The sequence below is a fragment of the Pseudorca crassidens genome, chromosome 7 (assembly GCF_039906515.1).
Source record: "Pseudorca crassidens isolate mPseCra1 chromosome 7, mPseCra1.hap1, whole genome shotgun sequence".
Taxonomy (NCBI): domain Eukaryota; kingdom Metazoa; phylum Chordata; class Mammalia; order Artiodactyla; family Delphinidae; genus Pseudorca; species Pseudorca crassidens.
In genome coordinates this window covers 337,349-362,684 of record NC_090302.1, presented here as the reverse complement: position 1 = coordinate 362,684, position 25,336 = coordinate 337,349, and the positions used below count along the sequence as shown (strand labels likewise).

Sequence of the window (25,336 nt, the reverse complement as noted above, 5' to 3'; positions counted from 1 at the left end):
ATCTGATATAAATATACCCACCCTTGTTTTTTTAATTTTTTAAATTAATATTTGCCTATAAGATGTATATCTTTTTACTTTTAAACTAGCTATATAGGTATATTTTAAGCTAGTTTCTTGTAGACAGCATATCTTTGGGTCATGTTTTTCATCCATTCTGTCAGTTCTTTTTTTTTTTTGCATATTTTTTGCATATTTAGACAATTTATGTTTAATGTAATTATATATTATGGCTTACATATTCTGTTTTATTTTTCCTATTGTCTGTTTTTTCTATTTTTTATTTTTTGGCTGCACCGCACAGCATATGGGATCTTAGTTCCCCAGCCAGGGATCAGACCCACGCCCCCTGCGTTGGAAGCGTGGAGTCTTAACCACTGGACTGCCAGGGAAGTCCCCCTATTCTTTCTATTTTTTATTTTTCTGGTTTCTTTTTCCTGCATTCCTGTGGGTTACTTGTTTATATTTTAGAATTCCACTTTGATTTATCTATAGTATTTTTGAGTGTATCTCTTTGTATTGGTTTTTTAATGGCTCCTCTAGGTATTACATATATATAACTTGTCTCAGTCTACTAGGGTTGTCATTTTACCAGTTGGAGTAAAGTATAGAAACTTTACCTCTCTTTTTCCTCCACATGTATAAAATAATTAAACGTTTCCTCTACATATATTTAGAAGCACATCATTGTGTGTTATAATTTTTGCTTCAACTGTAAAATGTAATTCAGAAAACTCAAGAGGAGAAGGAAAGTGTGTTGTATTTTTACTCTTTCTATTGTTCTTTGTTTCTTCCTTCCTGATATTCTAATATTTCTTCTTCCATAACTTTCTGTTTGGAGGACCTTCCTTAGCCATTCTTTTAGGGTAGGTCTGAAGGTGACAAATTCTCTTAGTTTTCCTTCATCTGAGAATGTCTTGATTTTCCTTTCATTCCTGAAGGATATTTTCACTGGGTATAGAATTCTGGGTTGACAGTTCTTTTTTTTTCAGCACTTGAAAAAACGTGTGCCTCATCCTTCTGACCTCCATGGTTTCTGATGAGAAATCCACTGTCATTCGAATTGTTTTCTTCCTATAGGTAAGATGTTGTTTCTCTCTCGCTGCTTTCAAGATTTTTTCTTTGTCTTTATATTTCAGAAGTTTGATTATGATGTATTTTGGCATGAGTTTCTTTAGGTTTATCCTGTTTGGGGTTCACTCAGCTTCTTGAATTTGTAGGTTTATGTCTTTTTGCCAATTTTGGAAAATTTTCATCCATTATGTCTTTGACTGCGTCTTCAGCTCTGCCCTCTTTCTCTTTTCTTTCCAGGACTCTGTTGACATGAATGGTAGATCTTTCGTTATAGTCCCGAAGGTCCCTGAGGCTCTGTTTACTTTTTTCAGTCTATTTTCTCTCTGTTGTTCAGATCGAGTAATTTCTATTGTTCTGTCTTCCAGTTCACTAATTCTTTCCTCTGTGCCCTCCATTCTGCTGTTGAGCCCATCTATTAAGTTTTTAATTTCAGTTATTGTATTTTTCAGTTCTAAAATTTATGTTTGGTTCTTTATATCTTCTTTTTCTTTGCTATTTTTTTCTCATTTGTTTCAAATGTGTTTTTAATCATCTGTTGAAGCATTTTTATGATGGGCACTTTAAAATCATTGTCAGATAATTCTAACATCTGTATTATCTTGGTGTCTTTTCTCATTCAAATTGAGTTTTTCCTGGTTCTTGGTATGACAAGTGATTTTTGATTGAAACCTAAACATTTTGATATTATGTTATGAGCCTCTGAGTCTTATTTAAGTCTTCTGTTTTTGCTGGTCTGCTGTGACAACACACCAACAGGAGGAGGGTTGGGGAGCTGCCTCATTATTGACAAATCGGGGTGAAATACAGGTTCCTCACTTGCCCTCCATTGACACCCAGTGGGAGTGGGTTCCTTGTCCCTGCTGGGCTGAGCTGGGAATTCTAGCTCCCCGCTGGGCCTCCACTGATACCGTCTTGTCTGGGAGAGAGGGGAATCCTTGTTACTGTTCCCTACATGCCTGCATTGACGCAGTAAGGGTTGACCTCATTACCTCTGGGTGGTGGTAAAAGTCCCGACTTTCCACTAAGATTCACTCTAGCAGGTAAAGGGAAGGGGATGCCTCCTTACCTCTGGGTAAGAATCGAAGTCCAGGCTACCCATGTAATCTTTTCTGATATTGTATGGGTTGGGAGTCTTGTTATTACCACAGGGTGGGTATGAAAGTTCCTGCACTCACTTGGCTCTCTCTGATACCACCTCAGCAGGGGCTTTGGGTACCTCATTACAGACTGGTGAGGGTGGAGGTCTAGGCTCTGCACTTGGCCTCTGCTCATATGAGTGGAAGTAGGGCTGTGGTTTTTTTCTGAGGTGTTAGTAGAGTGGTTATTGGCTATAAATTTCCCATCTGGTTAGGCTCTACCTTTCCTGGTCCTGTCACTAGGGAGAGCTGGCCTTTAAAAATCTTTCCTGTTGGCATTCTGGGTTGCTGGCTTCTCCAGCACCAAGGATATATGAGGCATAAAAAAAAAAAACCCAGAAACAAAACCTGTTGTTGTGTTGTTCCTCAGTTTCCAAGATACCAGCAAATCTGCCTTCTTTTCTCCACCTTTCGGAATCTTCTTAGGTTGGCCTTATGTATGATGTCCAGGGTTTTTAGTTGTGCTTAGAAGGATGAATGGAAGAAAGTACCTCTATTCCATCTTTTCAGAAGCTGAAGTCTTGAGTTAATTTTTATATATGGCATGAGGTAAGGGTTGAGGTTCTCATTATCCACTCCCCCACCACCATTGATGTCCATTTGTTCCATTACTGTTTGTTGAAAACGCTGTCTTTTTCCATGGAATTACTTCGGTTCTTTTGTCAAAAATCAATTGATAGGTGTTATGTCATTTCAGGAAAAATTTCTGGGATTACAGTTTTAAATGTTAGTTCTATTACATTGTTTAATTTTTGTTTTTCAGACATTCCAGTTATACACGTGTTAAATCTCCTTTGCCTATCTTCTGTATGGATTTCTCTGTTACCCTTCTGAAAACTCATTCTTCATTTCACTCCTAAATTCTTTTTCCCTTGCTATAATTTCAGTCATATCTACTTTCCCTTGGACTTATCTGTTGTCTTGTGATTTCCAAGATGATTTTTTCTCTTTAACTTTATTTCTCAGATATTTTTGTCTTTTTCTTCAATTTCTCTCCTAAGTTTGGTCAGCTCTCATCTCACATCGCCTAGTTGTCCCTACATTTTTATTTTGAATCTGATTTTGTGGTGTTTTTTCCTTATCAACAACTGTTTGTTTAATTATATTTAATTCATGTTGGAAAGTTATGTGACAGCTTTCCTCCTTTGCAGTTGTTTTTTTGTGGAGAATTTTTATTACCTGAAAGGTTTTCATCCTTACTTTCTGTGTTCTTATGTAGAAGCTTTGTATGGTTGTTGGGTTCATTTTTCTGATAATGAGGAGGTATGTTACAGTCTCCTGGACCAAAAATTACATGTGATTTTGTGAAGAGTAGGGGAGGGGTTTGGGCAGCTTACTTGGTTTCTAGTTCAAGAACACCCTCTTATTTAGTACAGTGAAACCCAGTTTCTTTTTCAGTGGTCCCTAGTGGGGAGTGTTTGTCTAGTTCTAATTCTGTGATAAAATCCTATCTCTGGAGGACCCTGGACCTCAGACACTTGTTTCTTCCTTCCCTACATCACTGAGCCGCTGAAGTCGCGTCTCTCACTGTCTTCCCCAAGTTGCCATCTCCAGTGCCTTGTACTTTCCAAGCCTCTGCTTTCAAGCCCCCAGAAGCAACGCCCTGACCTAGCAGGCCTCAAACCTGTTCTCAGTGTTTCCCTGCTTGGCGGGGGATGGCGGGGGGGTTGGGAGCTTCTCTCCTGTGGATGAATGAGTTGATGTTGTCTGTGTTCCAGCACTGCTAGGACCCTCCTCACTCTCCCTTCTGCATACAATCCCTGCCTGATTCTGCAGGTCTGAGGTTTGTTTTCCCACTTACATGGTAATTCAAGGGTGCAGTTTTCTTGTCTCCCAGATGCTGTGGGCATGGACTGTGGTTGATTTTGTTACCTCTCCTTATCGACCGCATGGGTTATGGAGCACGTAGGGAGAAACCTGAGTGTGGGTGACTGCTGTTGTCTATGGGAGCCAGCCTCTCATCTTTTTAGTTTCTGCTGGATTTGTAGTTATGGCCACATTACATTTTTAATTTCCTTCCTTCCTTCTTTTCTTCTTTCCGTCCTTCCCTTCCTCCCTCGCTCCCTTCTTCCTTCCCTTGATAAACCCTTTTTTTCCCCCTAAAGTTCTGTCCATTTTAATAGGCTACTAAAGTCTCAACTTTGGCCTTCTTGAGCTTCTCTATCATATCGTTTTCTGTTTCATTAGTTCTTTTTTTCTTTGGCTGCGTTGGGTCTTCGATGCTGCAGACGGGCTTTCTCTAGTTGCGGCAAGTGCGGGCTACTCTTTGTTGCGGTGCGTGGGCTTCCCATTGCAGTGGCTTCTCTTGTTGCGGAGCACGGGCCCTGGGTGCGTGGGCTTCAGTAGTTGCAGCACACTGGCTCAGTAGTTGCAGCACGTGGGTTCAGTAGTTGTGGCGTGCGGGCTCTAGGGCAGGTGGGCTTCAGTAGTTGTGGCACGCAGGCACAGTAGTTGTGGCTCAAGGGCTCTAGAGTACAGGCTCAGTAGTTGTGGCGCACAGGCTTAGTTGCTCCACGGCATATGGGGTCTTCCCAGACCAGGGATCAAACCCGTGTCCCCTGCGTTAGCAGGCAGATTCTTAACCACTGTGACACCAGGGAAGTCCTCATGTTCTTATTTATTGTTTCTTTTCTTCTGCTTTCTTATTGTAATCTCTTTCTCCATTTATTAGTTGAATACTCAGCTCTGACACAAGGCTTTCTACTTTGCTAGGGTGTTGAAGGCTTTAACTTTGACTCTAAGAATTATTTTAGTTTTATGTTGCAAGTTATGAAATGTCATATTTTTTAGTTCTAAATCTTTTCCAGGTTTCATTATGATTTCTAATTTGATCCATTAGTCATTCGTAAGTACAATTTTGAATTTCCAAATGGCAAAGGTTTCTTTATTGGTTTAAAAATTTTTTTCCTGTTCATTCCACTTTTTTTTCTTGTATTTTATCACCCCTTGTATTTCAGATCATCCATTTGGCTTTTTTTCCCTTCTGCATGAAGAACGTCTTTTCTAATTTCTTTTACTGAGGTTTGATGGTGGTAAATTCTCTCAATTTGCCTGAAAAATCTTTTTGCCATTGTTTGTGAAAGTAGTTTCAATTTGTATGGAATTCTAGTTGGTTAGTTATTTCCTCTCTGTGTTTTGAGACTATTCCACTGTCTTCTCCCTCCTGTTGTTTCTGTAGAGAAGCTAATCATTAGTCCAAATGCTTCCATTGTGTGGCTCTCTCTTCTCTCTATGGCTGCTTACATAAAAACCTTTTTATTAGGGAAAATCGAAAGAGTGTTAAATAGAGACACAAGTATAATGAACCCCTATTTGCTGCCACTCACCCTCAAAACAATTATCCACATTTTGCCAATCATGTTTCACTTTTTTTTCCTTTTAATCACTTTAGGTATAACTGTGTCTGTAAGCATCTCTAACAATTAAGGATTTAACAACTACAATAGCATTATTGCACCTAGCAAAGTTTATAATAATTTCTTAGTGTTATCTAATACCTATCACAAGTTCAAGTTTTACCAGTTATCTCAAAAATAACTTTACGATTGATCTGTTTGAATCAGGATCCAAACAAGGTTTGCTCATTTGACTTAGCTTCATCTGTTTATGTCTGTTTTACTCTGTGACTGTTTTCTGCCTGCCATTTATTTGTTGAAGAAACTGTAAACCATTCTGGATTGGGTTGATTGCATCGTGGTGTCATTTAACACATTTCTCTGTCCTCAGTATCTCCTGCTAACTGATATTTAGATCCTAAAACAGGCCGTCTGAACCTTGGCACTATTGAAATTTTGTTGGTGGTGGCTGTCTTGTGCGTTTTAAGATGTTTAGCAGCATCCCTGACCTTTCCCCTCTGGATGCCAGCAGTACCCTGTACTTGTGACAGCCAAAAAAAGAGAAAGTCTCCAGGCATTGCCAGGTATCCCTAGGAGGCAAAATCGCCCTTGTTTGTGGACTGCAGATCTTGACTGTGATCAGGTTAAACTCTTTGGGGAAGCTTCATGGGTGGCTGGCTGTGTGCTTCGTCTCACGTTCCATCCGGAGCCACATACCATCTAGTGTTTTCCTTTGGGCAGTGTTAAGATGGATCGGTGGGTAGAGCCCGATCCACCCACTGGAAGGTTCTCCACCAGCCTTTCCCCTAATGATCTAGTAGGCACCGATGATGGTCGCCCAGATCTGTGATTTTATTTGGCATTGCACAGTTGTGAATTTATAATTCTATCATGTTCTCTGCATTAGTTATTCTGACATTTTCTGTACAGAAGAACTTCCCTCATCAACTCTTTGGTTACCCTGAAATACAGTTTGTATTTGTATTAGCAAGATACATGCTTAATTCCGTCCCTTTACATATGAGTTTTCAAAAGAGCGAGTTGGTACACTAGGAACTCCAAATCCAGTCATCGAGAGCTTTAACAAAATTATTGTCATGAATCTTCGGATTTTAACGTGTTTGGTGTGTTTCAGTCCTTTGGACTCACTGTTAGCTCTGATGCTCAAATTGTCCTGTCTCTGGATAGTGGGAGCCCCTTAAAGTTGGCCTTTTTACCTTCTCACAGCCTGTTGTCTTCGACAGCTGTCTGCTTTCATCTGTGACAAAACATTCCAGGATCATTGTGTACCTTTCCTGCCCAGACCTAGAATCGGCCATTTCTCCAAGGAGACCTGTGTCCTGGACACCTGCTGTTTTTCCAGATCTCCCTTCGCTTCCTTCAGGGTGCTTTTGCCTCCAGTGGCCTCACCTCAGCTCCTCTTTGGAGAGCTGCCCTTGACCACTAGAGGTGCTCCCCAACACGTGGGGGATGGAAGGTGGAAGTCCCTGAGGGTTGACGCCCCCAGGTGGCCCTCACCAGGCAAAGGAGTGCGGGAGGTGAAAGCCCGACCCTCTGGCTTCAGGTCTGACAACTTTGAGGCTTAGTTCAGACCCCAGGGTCCCCCGAAGGAGCAGCTGACGCTGTTGCAGGACTTTATCTGAAGGTGCGCCCTGCTTGGGCCTCCTTCGCTGCCCTGGTCTGCCTTCTTTCTCCCTTCCAGTTCCTTCTGGGAGTCCGTCCTTAATCAGTCACTTGCACATGGACCCTCATCTCATGGTCTGCTTCTGTAGAGCCTGATCTGAGAGGCTGTGGTTCCTTTGGTGAGAAACGGTATTATTTACCAATGTGGTCATTGCTACTAGATTTTTACTGCTTTCAGGCTTTTTAGGACTTTTTTTTTCTTTTTAAAAAAGAAGAATATACCATGTATTCTTTCGGCATTTGTAATTCAAATGTAAGATTATAGGATTTTTACCTAACTACTTAAGTTTTATATTTGTATCTCTTTTCTGTTACCCTGAAACATTTGTATTTTTGTCTTTTTTTTTTTTTAGAGCAGTTTTAGTTTCAAAGTAAAATTAAATGGAAAGCACAGAGACTTGCTGTACACTCCCTGCGCCTGCACCGTCGGCCTCCCCCACCCAGTGGTCCATTTGTTACGGTCAGTGGGCCTCCATGAGCCACTGTTCTCACCCAGAGTCCAAGGTTTACAGTAGGGCTCACTCTTGGTGCTGTACCTTTTAAAGGTTTGGGCAAATGTATAATGACCTGTGTCATTATAGTATCATACAGAGTAGTTTCACTGCCCCAAATTCCTTCTTTTGTCTTTTTACTTATTCTGTTTTTTTAAAAGTATTGTTTAAAAAAATTGTATTTTAAAATGTTTTGCCCCTAGCATGTAGAAATGCAAGCAATTTTTGTCCTTCAGTTTTGTGTCCAGCCAGAGTTGCCAAACAGACTCTCTTATTCTAAATAATTTTTCTGCTGTTTTCTATGTAGACACATTTATACTGCCTGTGATATAAAATGTTTTGACCCATGAACTATTTAACATCTGTTTTTCAATTTCCAATTGTAAAATTTAAATCTTAATCAATCTTTTGGTTTCTGATTATTGCCTTAAATTGCAACTTAATTGTACTGTAATTAGAGGACGTGACCTGCATGAGGGTCTTCTTTGAGACGAGAGATTTACGACTACTTTATGGCTTAGCATATGGCCGACTTTTGTAAATGGTTTTTTTTGTAAATGTTTTATGTATGCTTAAGAGGAATATGTTTCCTCTAATTTGGGGAACACTTGGCTTGTTATATTTGTCTGCTAAATCAAGTGTGTTAGTTGTGTTGCTAAATATTCTATGTATTCACTGATATTTTGCCACGCGGACCCATCGATAATTAAGACATTGTGCATTGAAATCTCTTTCTGTAGATCTGTCAGCTCTTGCTGTGTGTGTGTGTGTGTGTGTGTGTGTGTGTTTAAGTTTCTATATTTAATGCAGTTATTTTGAATAGTTTGAAACCTGCAGTTCAGTATAGGAAACATGCTAACAGACGACCAAGTACTATTGTGTATGTTTCTAAAATAGAACTATGTGTTTCTGAATCTCTTTTGTTAGGCTTTCTCTTTTATTTATTCCTTTTTTCAAAAAAAAAGCTTATGTTAAAATATATGTTTGCTTTCTATATTTTAAGCCACTTTATGTATATTTAAAATTGCTGTGTCTTACTGGAGCTGAACTTTTTGTCATCTTCTGCTGACCCACTTTAACTCTAATAATGATTTTTTTCGTATATTGTATTTTTCTGATGTGAATATATACCTGAGTTTTGTTTTATTTTGTTTTTTTAATGAACGTTTGCCAAGTGTATCTTTTCCCGTCTTTTGACTTCCAGCCTTTATGTGGCCTTGATTTTAGGCTTGTCTCTTGGAAACTACGTATAACTGCATTTTTAAAAATGCCATCTGGGTGATCTGTGTCAGTCAGTAACCAGGTTCCTTCGGCTTTTATGTATTGTGATTATTAGTTTACTTGGACTTGTGACATTTGTTCCATTTTTCCTATGTTTTTTCCTCCTTTCCTTGCTTTTTAGTATTGAATAATTGGTTGTTTATTTGCTTTCGTGTCACATTTTCCCCTCTATATTAGTTTATAAACTATGAATTATTTTTCTGTTTTTTTAAAGTGGTTATCTTATAATTCTATCATGCATGCATAACAAAATCTATAGTTATTTTATTAAGTAAGACCTTAGAACAGCAGCTGCGATCACATTTCCCCCAGCTTCCTTGGTAGCATCCAGCGTTTCAGTCCTTTTCTCCCCACAAAACAGATATTGTTCTGCCTTTGTAGGCATTCAGGATGAACCCTCCCCAGAATGTGTCACTTTTGCATGAGGATTATTTTGAGCTAAGGGCAGTCGAGTCCCTGTGGGTTCAAGAGAAGCAACTGCCCCTCCCTTAACTACCTAGAAGAATTTAAATTGGGGACTTTTCCCAGGGAAGAGTTACTACCAGAGATAAATGTTATCTAAGTGGCCCCATCTGTATGGCAGGGCAAGCGTCTAATTACCAAAAACCTGCCCTTTTTTATATTGTCCAATGAATGACCCTCCTGTCCTTGGAAGCCCCAGGCTCCTATCCCATTCCTTAGCTTAAGGTGGTGTATATACCTCATTTTACCCTTCTGTCTGAACCTCTCACGTATGTGTGGTTCCCGTATGTACGAAGTTAAATTTGATTTTCTCCTGTTAACCTCACGCCAGTTTAATTCTTAGACCAGTCAGAAGAACGTAGGAACGTAGAGGAAAATTTCTTCCTTCCCAACAACTTTATAGCGACTGTGTTTATTTATTGATAGATTTACCAATTTCTTACATTGCAGGGCTTCCTTTAATACCATTTTCTGTCTTCCTGAAGTACAGACCTTCCTGCTATAACATTATGTGTGCATTTCTGAAAATGCCATGCATTGAAAATAATAGGCCTTGTAGAAAAAGTTAGGTTAAGAGCAAATTATTCAAGATATGCAACTCTTTAAGCAGAGCCCTAACGAAAACAAGAGCGCTCTGAGTGCGAAATGGTAGCGAAGTTAAATCTCCATTTGCATTTGCACCACCACGTCTTCAGCCCTGCGTCCTCCTCGGGGCCCTTTGCTTCTGGCAGGGACCAGCCTTGTCTCGCTCTTGTGCAGCAGTGACTGGAGGGGAATTAATTGGGACCGACAGACGGGCTCACTTCTCTGCCCTTCTCTCCTCTCTGGGATTTCGCCCCTCATTCCCAGCTACTTTGTCATCCTCAAACTCCAGTCTTTCCTCCTCCTCCCGGTAGGCATGTTGCTTTCTGCTTCTAAAGATGGGAAAATGGCCCCATGTGCACAGGGGTCGCCTCGTGCCTCCTTTCTCCCAAGGATTGTGGCTTCTCAGGTTCTGTCCGTGTCAGCTGGTTCCCTGTGCCTTTAAACAGTTATGTATTTTTTTCAGCTTTTATAGTTGTTTTTAGTAGGAGGATGAGTCCTTTTTAAGCCTCTCTCATAGGTCAATTTTATAGACTTCTATTGCTTGTTCATTTTTTTTATTTCTTTACATATTTATGTTTAGTTCTTTCATAGTCCTCATCTAAAGGTACTTACAGCTGAAGTCCATTGGGGGTTATATATGTATTACCTGTTTCTGTTGTCTTTCGCGCACCTCGTATGGGGGTGATGTTTGTTTTCTGGTCCTTGTATGTTTGCTGATGATTTTTGTTGGGGTTCATATATGACTGGCCGTAATCCACCCTTTCTGAAGTGGGCTTTGTTTGATAATCAAGCCCTACAGAAAAAGAATTGTTTGGTTGCTTTTTCAGTTCTCCCACGGATGGTACATAGCTGTAGGAGAGAAATTCTTTGTACATGCTGGATGCCTTGGGACATTAGGCTTAAGTTCTCTTCAAGTTGGAAATGATTGCCTTGGTCGGTGGGGATTCTGTGGGCCAGATGAGGGATGTTCTCGTCAGAGAGGACTTACCTGTGCTTTCCTGGAAGCCCAGCGCACCACCCGCCTGGTCTCCCTTCGGTCCTCTGGAGGGAGCAGTTTAGCGTGGTGCCTCACTCAGCTTTCCCGCCTCACCCCAGCTTTGGTCGATCATGGCCCCGCAATGTAATTCCTCCGTTCAGCCTCAGTTTCTTAATCTGCAAACTGGAGGTAATAATACGTGCCAGTAAGTGCCATTGTGAGAATAAAGCACCTGGACCAGCCCGGCACATGTTGTTTTCAGTGAACGTTCTGTTCCTTTCTTTATCCGCCCCCCTCCCCCATATCTGGCCATCTGGCTTGGTTGTCTTCTGTTTCAATGAATTAATTTTTGTTACTGTCTAGTTTTTTTTTAAAACAGCTTCCAACAGGATATTTCCTCAGTCTGTGGTAGTTCTCGTTTTGATCCTCTCCCTTTATTCCTGGTCTGTTTTGACTTAATCGATGATTTCTGCTGTTGTTGTAGTAGTAAATCTATTTCAGGAGAAACATTTTCATCCAGGCTCTGGCATCTTTGTTCCACTTCTTTTGAGCAGAAAAATACTTCATTCAGTGTATATTGGTTCCTTTTTCCCAGTTTACTTGTCCTTGGGTTTGCTTAATTGTTATTGTGGAAGAGTCTGAAAAGCTGTGGTTTTAAAATAATAAATGTTTCTTAATTTAAAAGTTACACATGCTCATCACAGAAAAAAAAATGTTAGTGTTAAAAGTATAGTGAAGAGAATTAAGATTATTATCAGAAAGCCTTTCGGAGATCACCACAGTTACTGTTATTTTGGTGTTATTTCTCTCCCTGTATGTGTTATTTTTCGTAGTTGAGCCCATCTGGGATATACAAGTGTGCAGTCTTTTTTTTTAACTTACCTTATCATAAGCTTCTTCTTTAAAGCTAATGATAAGTCATTTAAACTATTTGTATGCATTTTTAATATTCATAGTATGATGCTTCCTGTAAGTGCTGCACACTTCGTCGATCTCCTGTGGTTGTACTTTTCATTGTTGTTGTTACTGTAACAGAACTTACAGCAAACACCTTTGTGAGTACAGGTGTTTGTGTGCATGCTTGATGTCCTTAGGAGATAATTTTGTACAAATTAAATCAATAGACAGAATTTTTTACTTTAAATAAGTATTGCCCAGTTGCTTTCTTAGAAGATGCTATAGTTTATGCCTTCAGCCGGGAGTTGAATGGTGCCGGGTGGTGGCAGCTGAAAGTCTAGGAAGCATCGTAGCTGCTGTGGCTTAAGCCACAGCACGCGGTTTCACGTTCGGGTCAAGGCTGTTTTCTCTGGCCCGGCGGTTCTCTGCAGGACTTCAGAGTGGCCAGCAGCCAGGGAAGAAGCTTAGAGCCTTCGTCTTCACACATGCTGGAGGGAACCTCCCTCATTTCTGCCTTTATGCTTCTTCCAAGAAGTAAAAGTGAGGTGGACAGGTGGGCATTGGCTCCAAGTCACTGCACTGTCCTCCCTGGCATCCCTGGGTCTCAGGAACTATTACCCGCAAGAATGGAAACATACATTAGGATAGTTAAAAATGAAACACTGTTGTGAGAAACATACTATGCAGAACAGCAAAATCTACGTAAAAACAGTGGTCACAGCCAAAATAACCCTGGAGGCTTTGATTTGTGGGTGCCAAGTGGAGGAGGGGGTGCTGATAGCGCAGAGGATGGGCCTTAGGGAAGGGGGGCGATGAAGAGCGAGGAGGAAGGGCCAAGCGGGTGTGTGGGCGACGGCAGTGCCCGCGTCCTCCCTGGGTCAGAGTCCTCTGCGGGCCCTGTGCGGCGGGTCAGGCCTGACCAGCAGGTTCAGGAGAGCGGCTCAGGCCAGGCCAGCCCCTCTCCTTGCTGCCCTGTTGGCCCTGCCCCAACCCCCTGCAGCGACAGTGGGAGCTCTCACCAGGCAGCCCGGGATGCCTTCTCTCGAGCGGTGAGCCCTGCACTGGGGTGGGGGAAACTACTGGCCCTGGTCTCTGGGGCTGAAGGCGGCTTTGGTGTTCTTAGAACATCTAGATTTATGGCCCCTAGGGAAGCAGAGGAGTCCGCAGCCAGGGACGCCTGCTAGGCTTGGTACTGCTTCCCCAGTGACCCTGGGGAAGGGAGAGGTGAGGAAGGGTCTCTGGATCTCTGCAGCAGACGGCCCAGATCCTCAGCGCTGGCACGGCCCTGCCTTTGTTCGCCTCAGTGGTGGCCTGACTGTGATCGGAGGGGTCTTATGTGAAGCTGTGTTCTTAGCTGCACGCCCTTCCCTGGGGTGGGTCCACGAAGACCTGTGAGGTTGGAGCTGGGAGAGTGTCCATCGCCCCGGGGCGAGACCTGCGTGATGTGGGTTTATGAGCCACACCCCTAACTTGGTGGCCTCGTGTCCTTGCAGGTGGTAACGTGGACCTGGAAAGCCAAGCAGAAGGGAAGAAGGAGGTGGAAGCTGATGATGTGATGAGGAACGGCCCCCGACCCATCGTCCCTTACAGCTCCATGTTCTGCTTAAGCCCCACCAACCTGTGAGTCTCGTCAGCAGCCTGTGTCCTGTGCCGTCCTCTTGTCCATGGCCCATGATCCACGTGTACACCCTACCAGTGTGTGCTAGGCGTGAGCTGCACCTGTACATGTATTAATATCCTGATTGATCACCACAGCATCCCACAAAGCACACACTACTGTCACCTCACTTTGCAGATGAGGACACGAAGCCACAGGGAAGGCCGGTGTCCAGACACACAGCCCGTCCGTCTCGGTGGCGGAGCTGGGATTTGAACCCAGGCAGTTGGTCCCAGGGCCTTGTTCTTAACCCCCACTGCAGCCTTAGTTTACCTCTGCACACACGCACCCAGTTTACATCCATCGTGCATATGTGCTGCCCTCCGCCCGCCTTCCAGCAGAGCCCGCAGGTGTGCGTCACAGTCACTCGTGTCTGTGCACAGTTTCTCCCCTCTGTTTACACCGTGAGTCTCATCCACTCATCAGTCCACCTGCCTTCATTAGCTCAGCCAATGTTCACATGCCAGACAGCGTGCTAGGTGCTGGGAATACACGGTCATGAGCAGAACGGACAAGGGCCCCATCTGTTCTTAAGCTTACAAGCGAGTGGAGAGGCAGACAGCAGACAGGACGTTAGGGAGGGGACATGAGATGGTTCATGGACGGAAGGGCTAAGAGGAAGCACAAAGCGGGGACTGGAGATGCAGACGGTGGGGGCTGCTGACATGAAGTGGGATTGGAACAGAGACGTGGCGGGGGGTCGTGAGAGCCCACCAGGCAGAGATGCAGGCAGAGCAAAGGCGGAACCACACCGCCCAGAGGGGCAGCACAGCAGGGTCTGAGGAGCTCGTGCTCTGTCCTTTACCCACGTGTCCAGCCAGCCCTTCTGCCCTGGGCATCCAGCAGTCTTTCCACCAGCCCCCGTCGTCCATCCTCCCCACGTTCCTCCTTTCAGCATACGTCTGTGGGGAGCTTGCTCTGCTAGGGGCTTGGAGTAAGATGGCGGTAGAGACAGATGAGGCCTCGGCCTCCAGCACCGACCGGGTGGTGTCCGTCAAATAAGTACAATGTGGACGGTAAAGCAGGGAGGTCTGGTGTCTTGGAGCAGGTGGGGAGAGTCAGGGGAGCCTTCCTGGAGGAGGTGAGAGATCTCAGGTGAAACCTGAAGGGTGAAGAGTTAAGATGAAGAGGGAGGAACCAGTATTCTTGGAGGGCGGAGAGAACTTAGAGTGGTCCAGAAGTGAAAGATATCAGGCTCAGAACAGCAAACGACAGTTGCATGGAAAAGCACAGAGGCAGACAGCGCTGTTGTGTGTTCTGTGGAGAAGCAGAGGTGACACCGAGAGCCCTGGTAAGCTTGAGAGGTTGTAAACGGTTGGGGGTGAGTGGTGACTTGGTTAGACTGCACTTCAGCAGAGCCCTTTGGTTGGAGGACTGGAGACGAGACAGGGAGACCGGTTAGTAGGTGGCCGCGGTTTTCAGGAAGAGTTGCTGGTGATTTGCTGAGGGCAGCCGGAGCGGAGAGGTTTGGGAGCGAAATGCTTGGGGAGAACTTTTGGAGGCAGGATCTGCAGGATTTGATGGCAAATTCGATGTGGAAGGGGATGGAGATGTGAAGGATGGCAGCCAGGGTTTCTGCTTGACGGCTGGGGGCCCGGCCAAGCTGGGGGTGGTGAGCACAGACCCTGTGGAGCCCGGGGCAGCTGGCAGGTGGCACATGGCCGGGGGACTTGGGGATCTGAGCGAGGGTGGAAACTCAGCCACAAGATGGAGCGGCAGCTGCTGATGAGAAGGAAGGGGGCTGGGATGGAAGAGGGCCCGAGAGGGAGCGTCGGGGAAGTGGAAGGAAAAGCGTCTCAATTAGGAGGGAGGAGTGCCAGCAGGTCCCTCGGGGGCCTGGGAAGGGCAGCTCCAGGGAGTGTGTGGGCTGGAGCTGGACACCGGTGGTCGGGGTGAGGAGGAGACAGGCATAAAGTCCAGTCCCTTCCAGGGACAGAGAGACGTGGGTGCCCTTGGGAACACTCCGCGTTGGCGAGAGGAGCAGGTTGGACGGGCTGGTGGGCAGCGGTTGAGCCAGCAGAGGCAGGAGGGGGGCCCCCGTGAGCACGTGCCTCGGGGTGGCAGGAGCGACGTCTGCCTCGTGCGCTCGTCCCCCAGGATCGGCTTCACTCTCCCCCTGCTGGGCCTTTGCTGGCCTCCTGGTCACCGTCTCCTGCTGAGTCGTAGTGTGTGTCAACACCTGAGCATCTCCTGTTGCTTTATGTTTACTGGTGTCTTGTTCGCCACTGTGTCCCAGCCCAGAATGTGCCTGAACGGAGCAGAATAGTGGTGAGTGGAGGCGGGCAGGTGCACACACGCAGCTCTGGCGGCTCCGACGGGGGCACCGCACCCAGCACTGGGGCTCGAGAGGCACCTGCTCTCCACGGGACTGTTGGTACTCGGCCTCTTCCCCCACCCACAGCAGAGCTGGAAGCCCGTCCAGGGCACAGCAGCCCCACAGCAGGTAGACGAGCAGGCCTGGCTGGGCCCCAGTGGAACTTCATGTAGCGAACGGACCAACTTGGCTTGCAAGCCGTGGTGGGCTGGCCCTGCCCAGGGTTTTGCAGCCTTCCCGCCACCTACCTTCCCAGGAATCTGGTCCCCATCAGTCACCTGGCTGCTATCTCCTGACCACAGGGACACTTCCCAGAGCTCAGTTCTCCCTACGGAGAGGACCAGCCCAGCCCTCCGTGGGCCTTAGGTGACCCGGGCTTTGCCTTCCAGGCTCCGCCGCTTCTGCCATTACATCGTGACCATGCGGTACTTCGAGATGAGCATCCTCGTGGTCATTGCCCTGAGCAGCATCGCCCTGGCCGCTGAGGACCCTGTGCAGACAGACTCGCCCAGGAACAACGTGAGTGCTGCCGTCGGGCCGCGGCGGGGCTGGGACACAGAAGAGCGGGGCGTGCCCGGCATGGGAGGGAGGGCTGCCGCTTCAGGGGTCGCTGGCCTGCCCTCTCCTCCCCAGACCCTTGCCCACAGGCCCCAGGCTGATGCGTTGTCGTTCAGGCTCCTGCCCCCGCTCGAGCTTCCGGCCTCGCCTTTGAGAAAAGCCTTTCCTTTTGGTTCCAGGTGCTGAAGTACATGGACTACATCTTCACAGGCGTCTTCACCTTTGAGATGGTGATAAAGGTGAGATGTGTGGTTGCCCTGGTGACCGCGGGGCTCTGCTCGTCCCCCTCGTGACTGAGATGGAGGCACGTGGCAAGTGTGCCCTGGGCGTGCACACACGTGTGGTGACATGAGGGCACATGAGCCCGCAGGTAGAGGTTGTGTCTCGTGGAGACACAGGGCCACGTTTGTTAAGGACTCGCCACAGCATCACGTCAGCCTTAGGAGAGCCCGCAGGCGCTGGCCGTGGTCTCCACTGCCTGCTAACGGAGACCCTTCTCGCTGAGGGGGACAGGCTTCCCTTACTGTGCGGTGTGAGCCCAGCCTGTGCAGGGCAGTCTCAGCAGAGTGGGAGGCCGGGGCCTCGGCTGGAGGAAGGAGAGCAGGGACAGGGCGGTGGCCTCAAGGCCCTAAGGTCGCGGCAGGTGGGTGTAGAGGACTCCCTAGTGTTTGATCCTAGGTGGAGAACGGCCGTGTTGTTGTTGTGACCCTCGTTCCTCCTCTAGGGGTTGCCAAGTGGCCTGTGCTTTCCACACAGGTGCGCGGGCGGCGCCGCTGCTGGGGCGGGGGGTGCCCACGTGCTGACTCAGGGTGGCTTCTGTGTACGCGAGCCCTCGCTTCAATGCTCTCCCAAATTCCTGGGGGAGGCGTTGTCGTTTCATTTTACGACCAGAGACGTTAAGGTGCCGCTGCAGGAGGGGCAGAATCCAGCAGCTCCTCCTCTTGCCGCCTGGGGCTGACACTCCGAGGGTCTGGCAGGCGGCGTGCTCCGGGCGGCATGTGCCTGCAGCCCAGCGACGGAGGAGAGACTCAGGCTCCACAGGAGCGGGGGGCCCAGGGAGGATCTCAGCCAGTCATGACCATGCAGGGCCGTTGGGTAAAAGGCATGGAGATCCAAACACCCGTTGAGGCTCTAAGAGGCCATTACCTGAGCTGTGACCCCTCCCCTGACAGGAATAGACCTGAGCCGTGACCCCTTCCCTGACAGGAATAGACCTGAGCCGTGACCCCTTCCCTGACAGGAATAGACCTGAGCCGTGACCCCTTCCCTGACAGGAATAGACCTGAGCCGTGACCCCTTCCCTGACAGGAATAGACCTGAGCCGTGACCCCTCCCCTGACAGGCGTGACCTGAACCGTGACCCCTTCCCTGACAGGAATTGACCTGAGCCGTAACCCCTTCCCTGACAGGCGTGACCTGAGCCGTGACCCCTTCCCTGACAGGAATTGACCTGAGCTGTGACCCCTTCCCTGACAGGTGTGACCTGAGCCGTGACCCCTTCCCCTGACAGGACGTGACCTGAGCCGTGTCCCCTTCCCCTGACAGGAATTGACCTGAGCCGTGACCCCTTCCCTGACAGGAATTGACCTGAACCGTGACCCCTCCCCTGACAGGAATTGACCTGAGCCGTGACCCCTCCCCTGACAGGAATTGACCTGAGCCGTGACCCCTTCCCTGACAGGAATTGACCTGAGCCGTGACCCCTCCCCTGACAGGAATTGACCTGAGCCGTGACCCCTTCCCTGACAGGAATTGACCTGAGCTGTAACCCCTTCGCTGACAGGTGTGACCTGAGCCGTGTCCCCTCCCCTGACAGGAATTGACCTGAGCTCTGACCCCTTCCCTGACAGGAACTGACCTGAGCCGTGACCCCTTCCCCTGACAGGACGTGACCTGAGCCGTGTCCCCTTCCCCTGACAGGAATTGACCTGAGCTCTGACCCCTTCCCTGACAGGAATTGACCTGAGCCGTGACCCCTTCCCTGACAAGATGTGACCTGAGCCGTGTCCCCTCCCCTGACAGGAATTGACCTGAAATGTGACCCCTTCCCTGACAGGCGTGACCTGAGCCATGACCCCTTCCCCTGACAGGATGTGACCTGAGCCGTGACCCCTTTTCCTGACAGGCGTGACCTGAGCCGTGTCCCCTCCCCTGACAGGAATTGACCTGAGCTGTGACCCCTCCCCTGACAGGCGTGACCTGAGCCGTGACCCCTTCCCCTGACAGGAATTGACCTGAGCTGTGACCCTTTCCCTGACAGGAATTGACCTGAACCGTGACCCCCTCCCCTGACAGGAATTGACCTGAGCCGTGACCCCTTCCCTGACAGGAATTGACCTGAGCTGTAACCCCTTCCCTGACAGGTGTGACCTGAGCCGTGACCCCTTCCCTGACAAGATGTGACCTGAGCCGTGTCCCCTCCCCTGACAGGAATTGACCTGAGCTGTGACCCCTCCCCTGACAGGCGTGACCTGAGCCATGACCCCTTCCCCTGACAGGATGTGACCTGAGCCGTGACCCCTTTTCCTGACAGGCGTGACCTGAGCCGTGTCCCCTCCCCTGACAGGAATTGACCTGAGCTGTGACCCCTCCCCTGACAGGCGTGACCTGAGCCGTGACCCCTTCCCTGACAGGAATTGACCTGAGCTGTAACCCCTTCCCTGACAGGTGTGACCTGAGCCGTGACCCCTTCCCCTGACAGGACGTGACCTGAGCCGTGTCCCCTCCCCTGACAGGAATTGACCTGAGCTGTGACCCCTCCCCTGACAGGCGTGACCTGAGCCATGACCCCTTCCCCTGACAGGATGTGACCTGAGCCGTGACCCCTTTTCCTGACAGGCGTGACCTGAGCCGTGTCCCCTCCCCTGACAGGAATTGACCTGAGCTGTGACCCCTCCCCTGACAGGCGTGACCTGAGCCGTGACCCCTTCCCTGACAGGAATTGACCTGAGCTGTAACCCCTTCCCTGACAGGTGTGACCTGAGCCGTGACCCCTTCCCCTGACAGGACGTGACCTGAGCCGTGTCCCCTTCCCCTGACAGGAATTGACCTGAGCTCTGACCCCTTCCCTGACAGGAACTGACCTGACCCGTGACCCCTTCCCTGACAAGATGTGACCTGAGCTGTGTCCCCTCCCCTGACAGGAATTGACCTGAGATGTGACCCCTTCCCTGACAGGCATGACCTGAGCCGTGACCCCTTCCCCTGACAGGATGTCACCATAGCCGGGTCCCCTTTCATGATAGGCATAATCAGGGCTGTGTCCCCTCCCCGATGGTACGTGACATGAAGTGGCACCCTTCCCCTAACCACGTCTCTGGGCTCTGGCTCTGCCTTTCTTTTCTGAGATATTCTGTTCATTAAAGTGTGTTGTTCCCCTAAAGATGATCGATTTGGGACTGCTGCTGCACCCTGGTGCGTACTTCCGGGACCTCTGGAATATTCTGGACTTCGTTGTGGTCAGTGGGGCCCTGGTGGCATTTGCCTTCTCGTAAGTACCCAGGTCTGCTCTGACTCTTGCTGGGCTGCAGTCCCCAGAGCCGTGATGAGTGTGGGGGGTGAAGGAGGAAGGGGTCCATTGGCCTCCATGGCCGTCTCTAGTCAGTCCCTCTGTGCCTGGGGCTGGGCTGTGGGGCTGGGAGGACCTCAAGGCTCGTCTGTGCCTGACGCACCCCATGGCTCTGAAGTTGGGTAGGCAGGCCTCTGCTTATGGTGTCTGCCTCTTGGGTCCTTCAGGAACCTTTCCGTGCCCGGACGCGGCTGCCCTGCTTGGTCAGCCAGTGGGTGGGTGCAGCTGGGGGTCTCCGCCGTCGGGGTGCTCCGCCATTTTCTGTGGCTCCCTAGTGAGCGACACTCAGCCCTGTTGTGGCCGGGCCTGGATTGGCTCCCTCAGACCCTACGCAGTGGCGGGCGTGAGGCAGGCGTTGGGTGCTCGGGTGGAGCAGGGGGGAGACCTGGCGGAGGTGGTGGGGGGAGATCCAGAGATAAGTAAGACCCTCGATGGACACAGATACGGAGGGATGGGCTCATCCCTGAGCCCACAGGGAGGCCTCCTCACTGACTCTCTTCTCTTTGTCTCCTGTTGCTGGACTCTCGCTAGGAGCTTCATGGGGTAATGCCTTCCCTCTGTCCCCTCACACTGCCGCACATCACAGCACGCTGCGGCCCCTCGTGGGCCGCTTCATCACCATGCCTCACCTCCGCTCATTTCCCGCCACCGTCTGGGCTGCATGCTGCCCGGAGCCATGTCCCCAGGGCCACAGGTCCCCGCCTCACCTCTGGGGGCCGGGTTGGGGGCTGGAGCTGGGCGTGGCCCCCCCTTTGGTGAGCAGGGAACCCTGACTGAGGGCTGGGGGCGAGGCGCCTGGGCCTGAGGGCAGTGCCCGCTCGGGGTGGGAGCTGTGTGACCTTGGCGGCCAGGATGTTGGCTATCCTGAGACACTTTCCCACGTGTCTCCCCTGGAAACAGGGCTTTCTTGCTCTTTCCTTTCCACAACGCCTCCCTGAAATGCCCAGCATCTCCGACCCTCTATTGTTATAAAACAAAATTCAGCTGAGTAAATCTGAAGGTCTAATTGGGTTTATTCAGTGATTCATGAAACAGGCATTATCCCATCCAGTAAGTAGAAAGGCTGTACACGATGGAGGCTGTACAAAATTGAAGGCCTTTATAGAAAGGGAGCCAGACAAGGTTATTAACAAAAGAAGAGAAAGGATTGTTTCAGGCAAGGTTACCTCACTGGTGCTGACCAGGAAAGTCCAGAAATTCCATTCCTGGGAGAGGCTGAAACTGCAATTCAGTCCTGGTTCGCTGTCCTGGGGACAAGTGGCTCCACTTTGGGCCTGTTGTTTCTTTTCATTTTTCCTTCTTCTCCTTTTTCTTCCTTTTCCTCTTTCTCCTCTCCCTCCCTCTCCCCCTCCTCTTTTTTTTTTTTTTTTTTTTAACAATTCTCCCCTTCTTGTCAAAGTGTCAGCCCAACTGAGAGATGTGATCAAAATTTTAGGTGTGTTGACTAAAAAAACATTCACAACCTAGAAGTTGAGAGTTACATTTTATTTGGCGGACAAAACTGAGGACTTAAGCCCGGGACACAGCATCTCAGACAACTCTGAGGGACGGCTCCAAAGAGGCAGGGGGGAGCCAGGATATACAGGAGTTTTTGCAACAGAGCCCAGGTAGTCGTAATATCAAAAGATTACTGTTAACTAAAGAAAACCAGGCATCTCAAGTTAAGGGATTTAGTGCTTTTCTTTATATGGGAAATGCAAGAGTCTGGGCTCATTGAATCATTCCTTTGATATGTACCTCAGCTACCTGGGCCAGTATCCTGGGCTTCTCATCCTGAGTCTCCTGAGGTGCCCCGTGGGGAGGGGGGTGGCTGACAGCTAGATGGGGGGGCATCCTGCCTCCATCCTGAGCTCCCACAGGGCTCACCATCCGTGGCTGTAATGTGGTGGCTTGATGGCTGCAACATCCTTTGTTTACTGATGTGGCAGCAATATTTTTTATTCACAGGCATTGGCACCACTCTTAGCTCCTGCTGTGTAATGTTTTGCAGCTTTGATCTTTGATGTGGGATCCATAGATCATGATGTGTTTGCTTAACCCCTGTGACATTCACAGATCGTAGTTCCAGGTTCATAACCCTTATGGTGGTCATTTCCTTTGCTGCTTTTCTGACATTCCAGTCAGAATGGAGACCGTTTACTTTGTGGTTATCAGCTACAAACGTGTATTTAAAGTTTTTGAAAGAATATGACAAACACAAACACATCAAGGGCATTATAAGCAGGATAATTCCTAATGTTTGAAGTGTACTTTGGAGCCATGGTCCCCAAGACCCAAACCAATCAAAGAAAAACCCCATGAAGCAGTCACACATTTGAGCCTAGTAGCTGGCTCAGTGATCTCACGTAACTGATTTTCAGCCTCCCCGGAAGTGCCAGTCCCGGTACTGTAGGTGGTGTTGGCCACAGCATAGACACCTTGCTCAGTTAAAGATAGCCAAGGGCTATCCCATGATTAGGACCAACTTTGGCCGGAGGGTCTAAGGGTTTCTGCAGGGGAATCTGCAGTGTCCTCAGGAGTCACGGGGAGGCTTCTGATTGTGTCCTGTGCATGTTTACTCCTAACCTAACCCCTTGTGCGCACTTACTTGAAACCGAGTGATGGATTCATTCACAGCGTTTGCTGCGTTTACCCATTTAAGCCAGGGGTCAGTCAGGTTTTTAGTGTATGTGGGACTAGAATCCCCTCCCCTGAAATAAAGAGCCTTCCTAAATGCCTTGCAGAGATGGGTGCTGCTGGTGGGGCCTCCTAGTGAGTGGAGACAAATCTGAGCTAGATAGTCGGGCTAGGTCGGAATCCTTGGTGGCGAATCCAGCAGTCTGAAAGGCCAACCCCATTGGAAAAGGAGAGTTTCACGATTGAAGTGTAAATCATGATCTGTCGTCTTGGGCCGAAGCAGTCTGTGTCCATGTCGGCTACTTTTCTTCCTCTCAGTTTGATTCGGAGGTCGCCAGCGTTTGTACAGGATGAGATGGGGTGTTTTGGTTTTGTTTTGAAGGATGGCTGAGGCTCTGGGTTCCCACAGAGGGAGGGGGAGGGGAAGGGCAGGCGGGGAGGTGGCCTCATCCCTGAGGGAGGCTCGGAAATGGATTTTCTCTGTGACATGTGGGTGGCAGGTGAGGTGAGGTGAGTGGGGGGCAGCACGGAGGGAGCTGGTCCTCGCCTCAGCCAGCCTGGCCGTGCGGAGCCCGGGGCAGGGCAGCAGAACTGAGGCCGCCCCAGCTTCCCGGTGCTGGGGGACCTGGGAGCTGTCCAGCACGGAGCCTGCTGAAACCAGCGGGGGCTTGGCCTGCAGGAGGCTCTGCCAGGGGCCCTCTGTGGCCCGCTGCCCCTCTCTGCTCCAGGGCTTGAGAGACCAGTGTAGGGGATCAGACCAGAGAAGGGAATGCTGGGGCTTCCTCAGCTGTGAAATGTTTATCCAAGGTGCAAGTCCCTGAAGTTTACTGCCGTCTGGGTAGTGAGGAGGACCTGGTGCTGTCCCTTCCAAGGAGATTTCAGGGCAATCTTTGTTCTGACTGATTTCAAATCAGAGAGGTGGGAGAAGATTGGAAACGTTAGTTTGGTAAGTCATAGCCAGATACTTGAGGAAACTGGAAGAATTCAGGATCCAGCCCAGTTTACAGGTACATAGCAAAACCTTAAATATAATTATTAGGATTAGAATCTAATATCTCTAAAGGGATAAACATATTTTTTTTTCTCTACAATACCCCCACTTTTTTACCAAAGATAATCACAGTAAAACTAATTTGTTTGTATTAAACTTGGCCTGATTATTTGTATAAGTGCAGCAAGAAGAGTGACTGATCATTTGAGTTCTTCTTAAGGCTGCTTTGTTACAAATTTCCATAGGGAGTCTCAGACTGAACTCTCAAAAGCCTTCAAAGCCAGGAAACCACACCAAGGACACGGCCATCAGATCTGACCTGTGACGCCTTTTCCATCAAAGCCCAGCCCCGGCTGGGGCTGCAGTCCTGGCGTGGCCTCCCCACTTTATTCCCACTGGGGGTCTCAGCATGGTGTCTGGAGGAAGCTGGTGTTCCCACTGTGGGTGGGAGTGCTGAACAACATGGCCCGGCGGGGAGGGGCTCTTCCCATCCAGAAGCTCAGCTCTCCCTGGACACCAGGTGCTGCTGACCTGGCCCCGGCCCTTGTCCACTCTGAGGACACCTTGGCAGGCAGCCCGTAGGGGGAGATGCACTGGCTTGTGGTGCCTGCAGGGCCGAGGCTGCCCTGTCCCCAGGTCCTCTGGGCACAGGTGTGCACCCTGCCTGTCTACATGGGTGGCTTCTCCTTCTAGAGGCTCCAAAGGGAAAGACATCAACACCATCAAGTCCCTGAGGGTCCTGCGTGTGCTGCGGCCGCTCAAGACCATCAAGCGGCTGCCCAAGCTCAAGGTGCGAGTCTGGAGCGGGGCCGTGGGTGTGTGTGTGTGCGCTCATGTGTGCGTGTGGGCACACATGCACATGTAGATTGTGCGTGTGTGCGTGCATGTGCACACGTGTACATGTAGGTGTGCGTTGTGGGGTGCACATGTGTAACTGGCCTGGTCCCCTGCAGCTTCCCGCGTGGGGTGAAGATGAGCAGGGCTGAGGGGAGGCCCTGTGTCGCGTGCGTGGGGCGGGCTCTCGGCTCTGTGACCCTCCCCGAGGGGCTCATTCTCCGCAGTGTCCTGTAAGGCTCCTCTTCCTCAACCCAGGGGTGCCCGATGGGACAGCGGGTTTCATCAGCAGCTGTAGTGCAGGGGGAGGGGCTGCGGAGAGAGGGAGGTGGGCTCACAGGGAGATGCGGGGAGGGCGGGGGTTCCCTGAAGCGTGGGTGTGGCTTTAGAATTGTGCTACAATCTAATAGTTGCTGAGCTTGTATCTAAACTCACTTAGTCCTCCAAGACTGTGTGCAGTAGCGTTCGGAGCAGCTTGGACAGGCGGGCCGTGGAGGCCCTAAGCGATGGGGCGTTACGGCAGGCAGTTTGCTTAGAGCCGCGTGTGAAGGAGTGGCTCTGGGGGTGATGGAGGCTCCGGGGGGTGGGTGGGCAGGGTCTGCGCTGCCAAGGCAGCTGCTTGTGTCTGGAGTGTGCCAGATGGGGTCTCGGGAGATGGTCGTGGATCTGCCTTTGTGCACAGCCAGCCGGAACCGGGGCCAGGGCAGCAGGGAAAGGCTCACTGGAGAACAGTGAGAGCCCCTGACAGGCGGCCCGGGCAGTGCTAACGGACAGGAGTCTCCTCTGGTTCATGGACATGCCCCAAGTCCCTGTCCTGAGCTGGCCTCCGCATCACCACTCCCCCATCCCACTTCCCACCAATAGGCAGGGGCCAGGCA

General features: G+C 49.3%; 1 protein-coding gene across 11 annotated transcripts in view; it reads left to right on the top strand.

The window, feature by feature from the left end:
* Nucleotides 1-25,336, top strand: part of CACNA1B (calcium voltage-gated channel subunit alpha1 B) — a 194,711-nt gene that overhangs the window by 116,729 nt on the left and 52,646 nt on the right. For all 11 annotated transcript variants that reach the window (XM_067742478.1, XM_067742476.1, XM_067742473.1 and 8 more), the window contains 5 exons: nt 13,414-13,540; nt 16,281-16,410; nt 16,629-16,688; nt 19,833-19,939; nt 24,318-24,414. In XM_067742478.1, the coding sequence (XP_067598579.1) occupies nt 13,414-13,540; nt 16,281-16,410; nt 16,629-16,688; nt 19,833-19,939; nt 24,318-24,414 (521 nt within the window). The remainder of the gene's footprint in view (nt 1-13,413; nt 13,541-16,280; nt 16,411-16,628; nt 16,689-19,832; nt 19,940-24,317; nt 24,415-25,336) is intronic.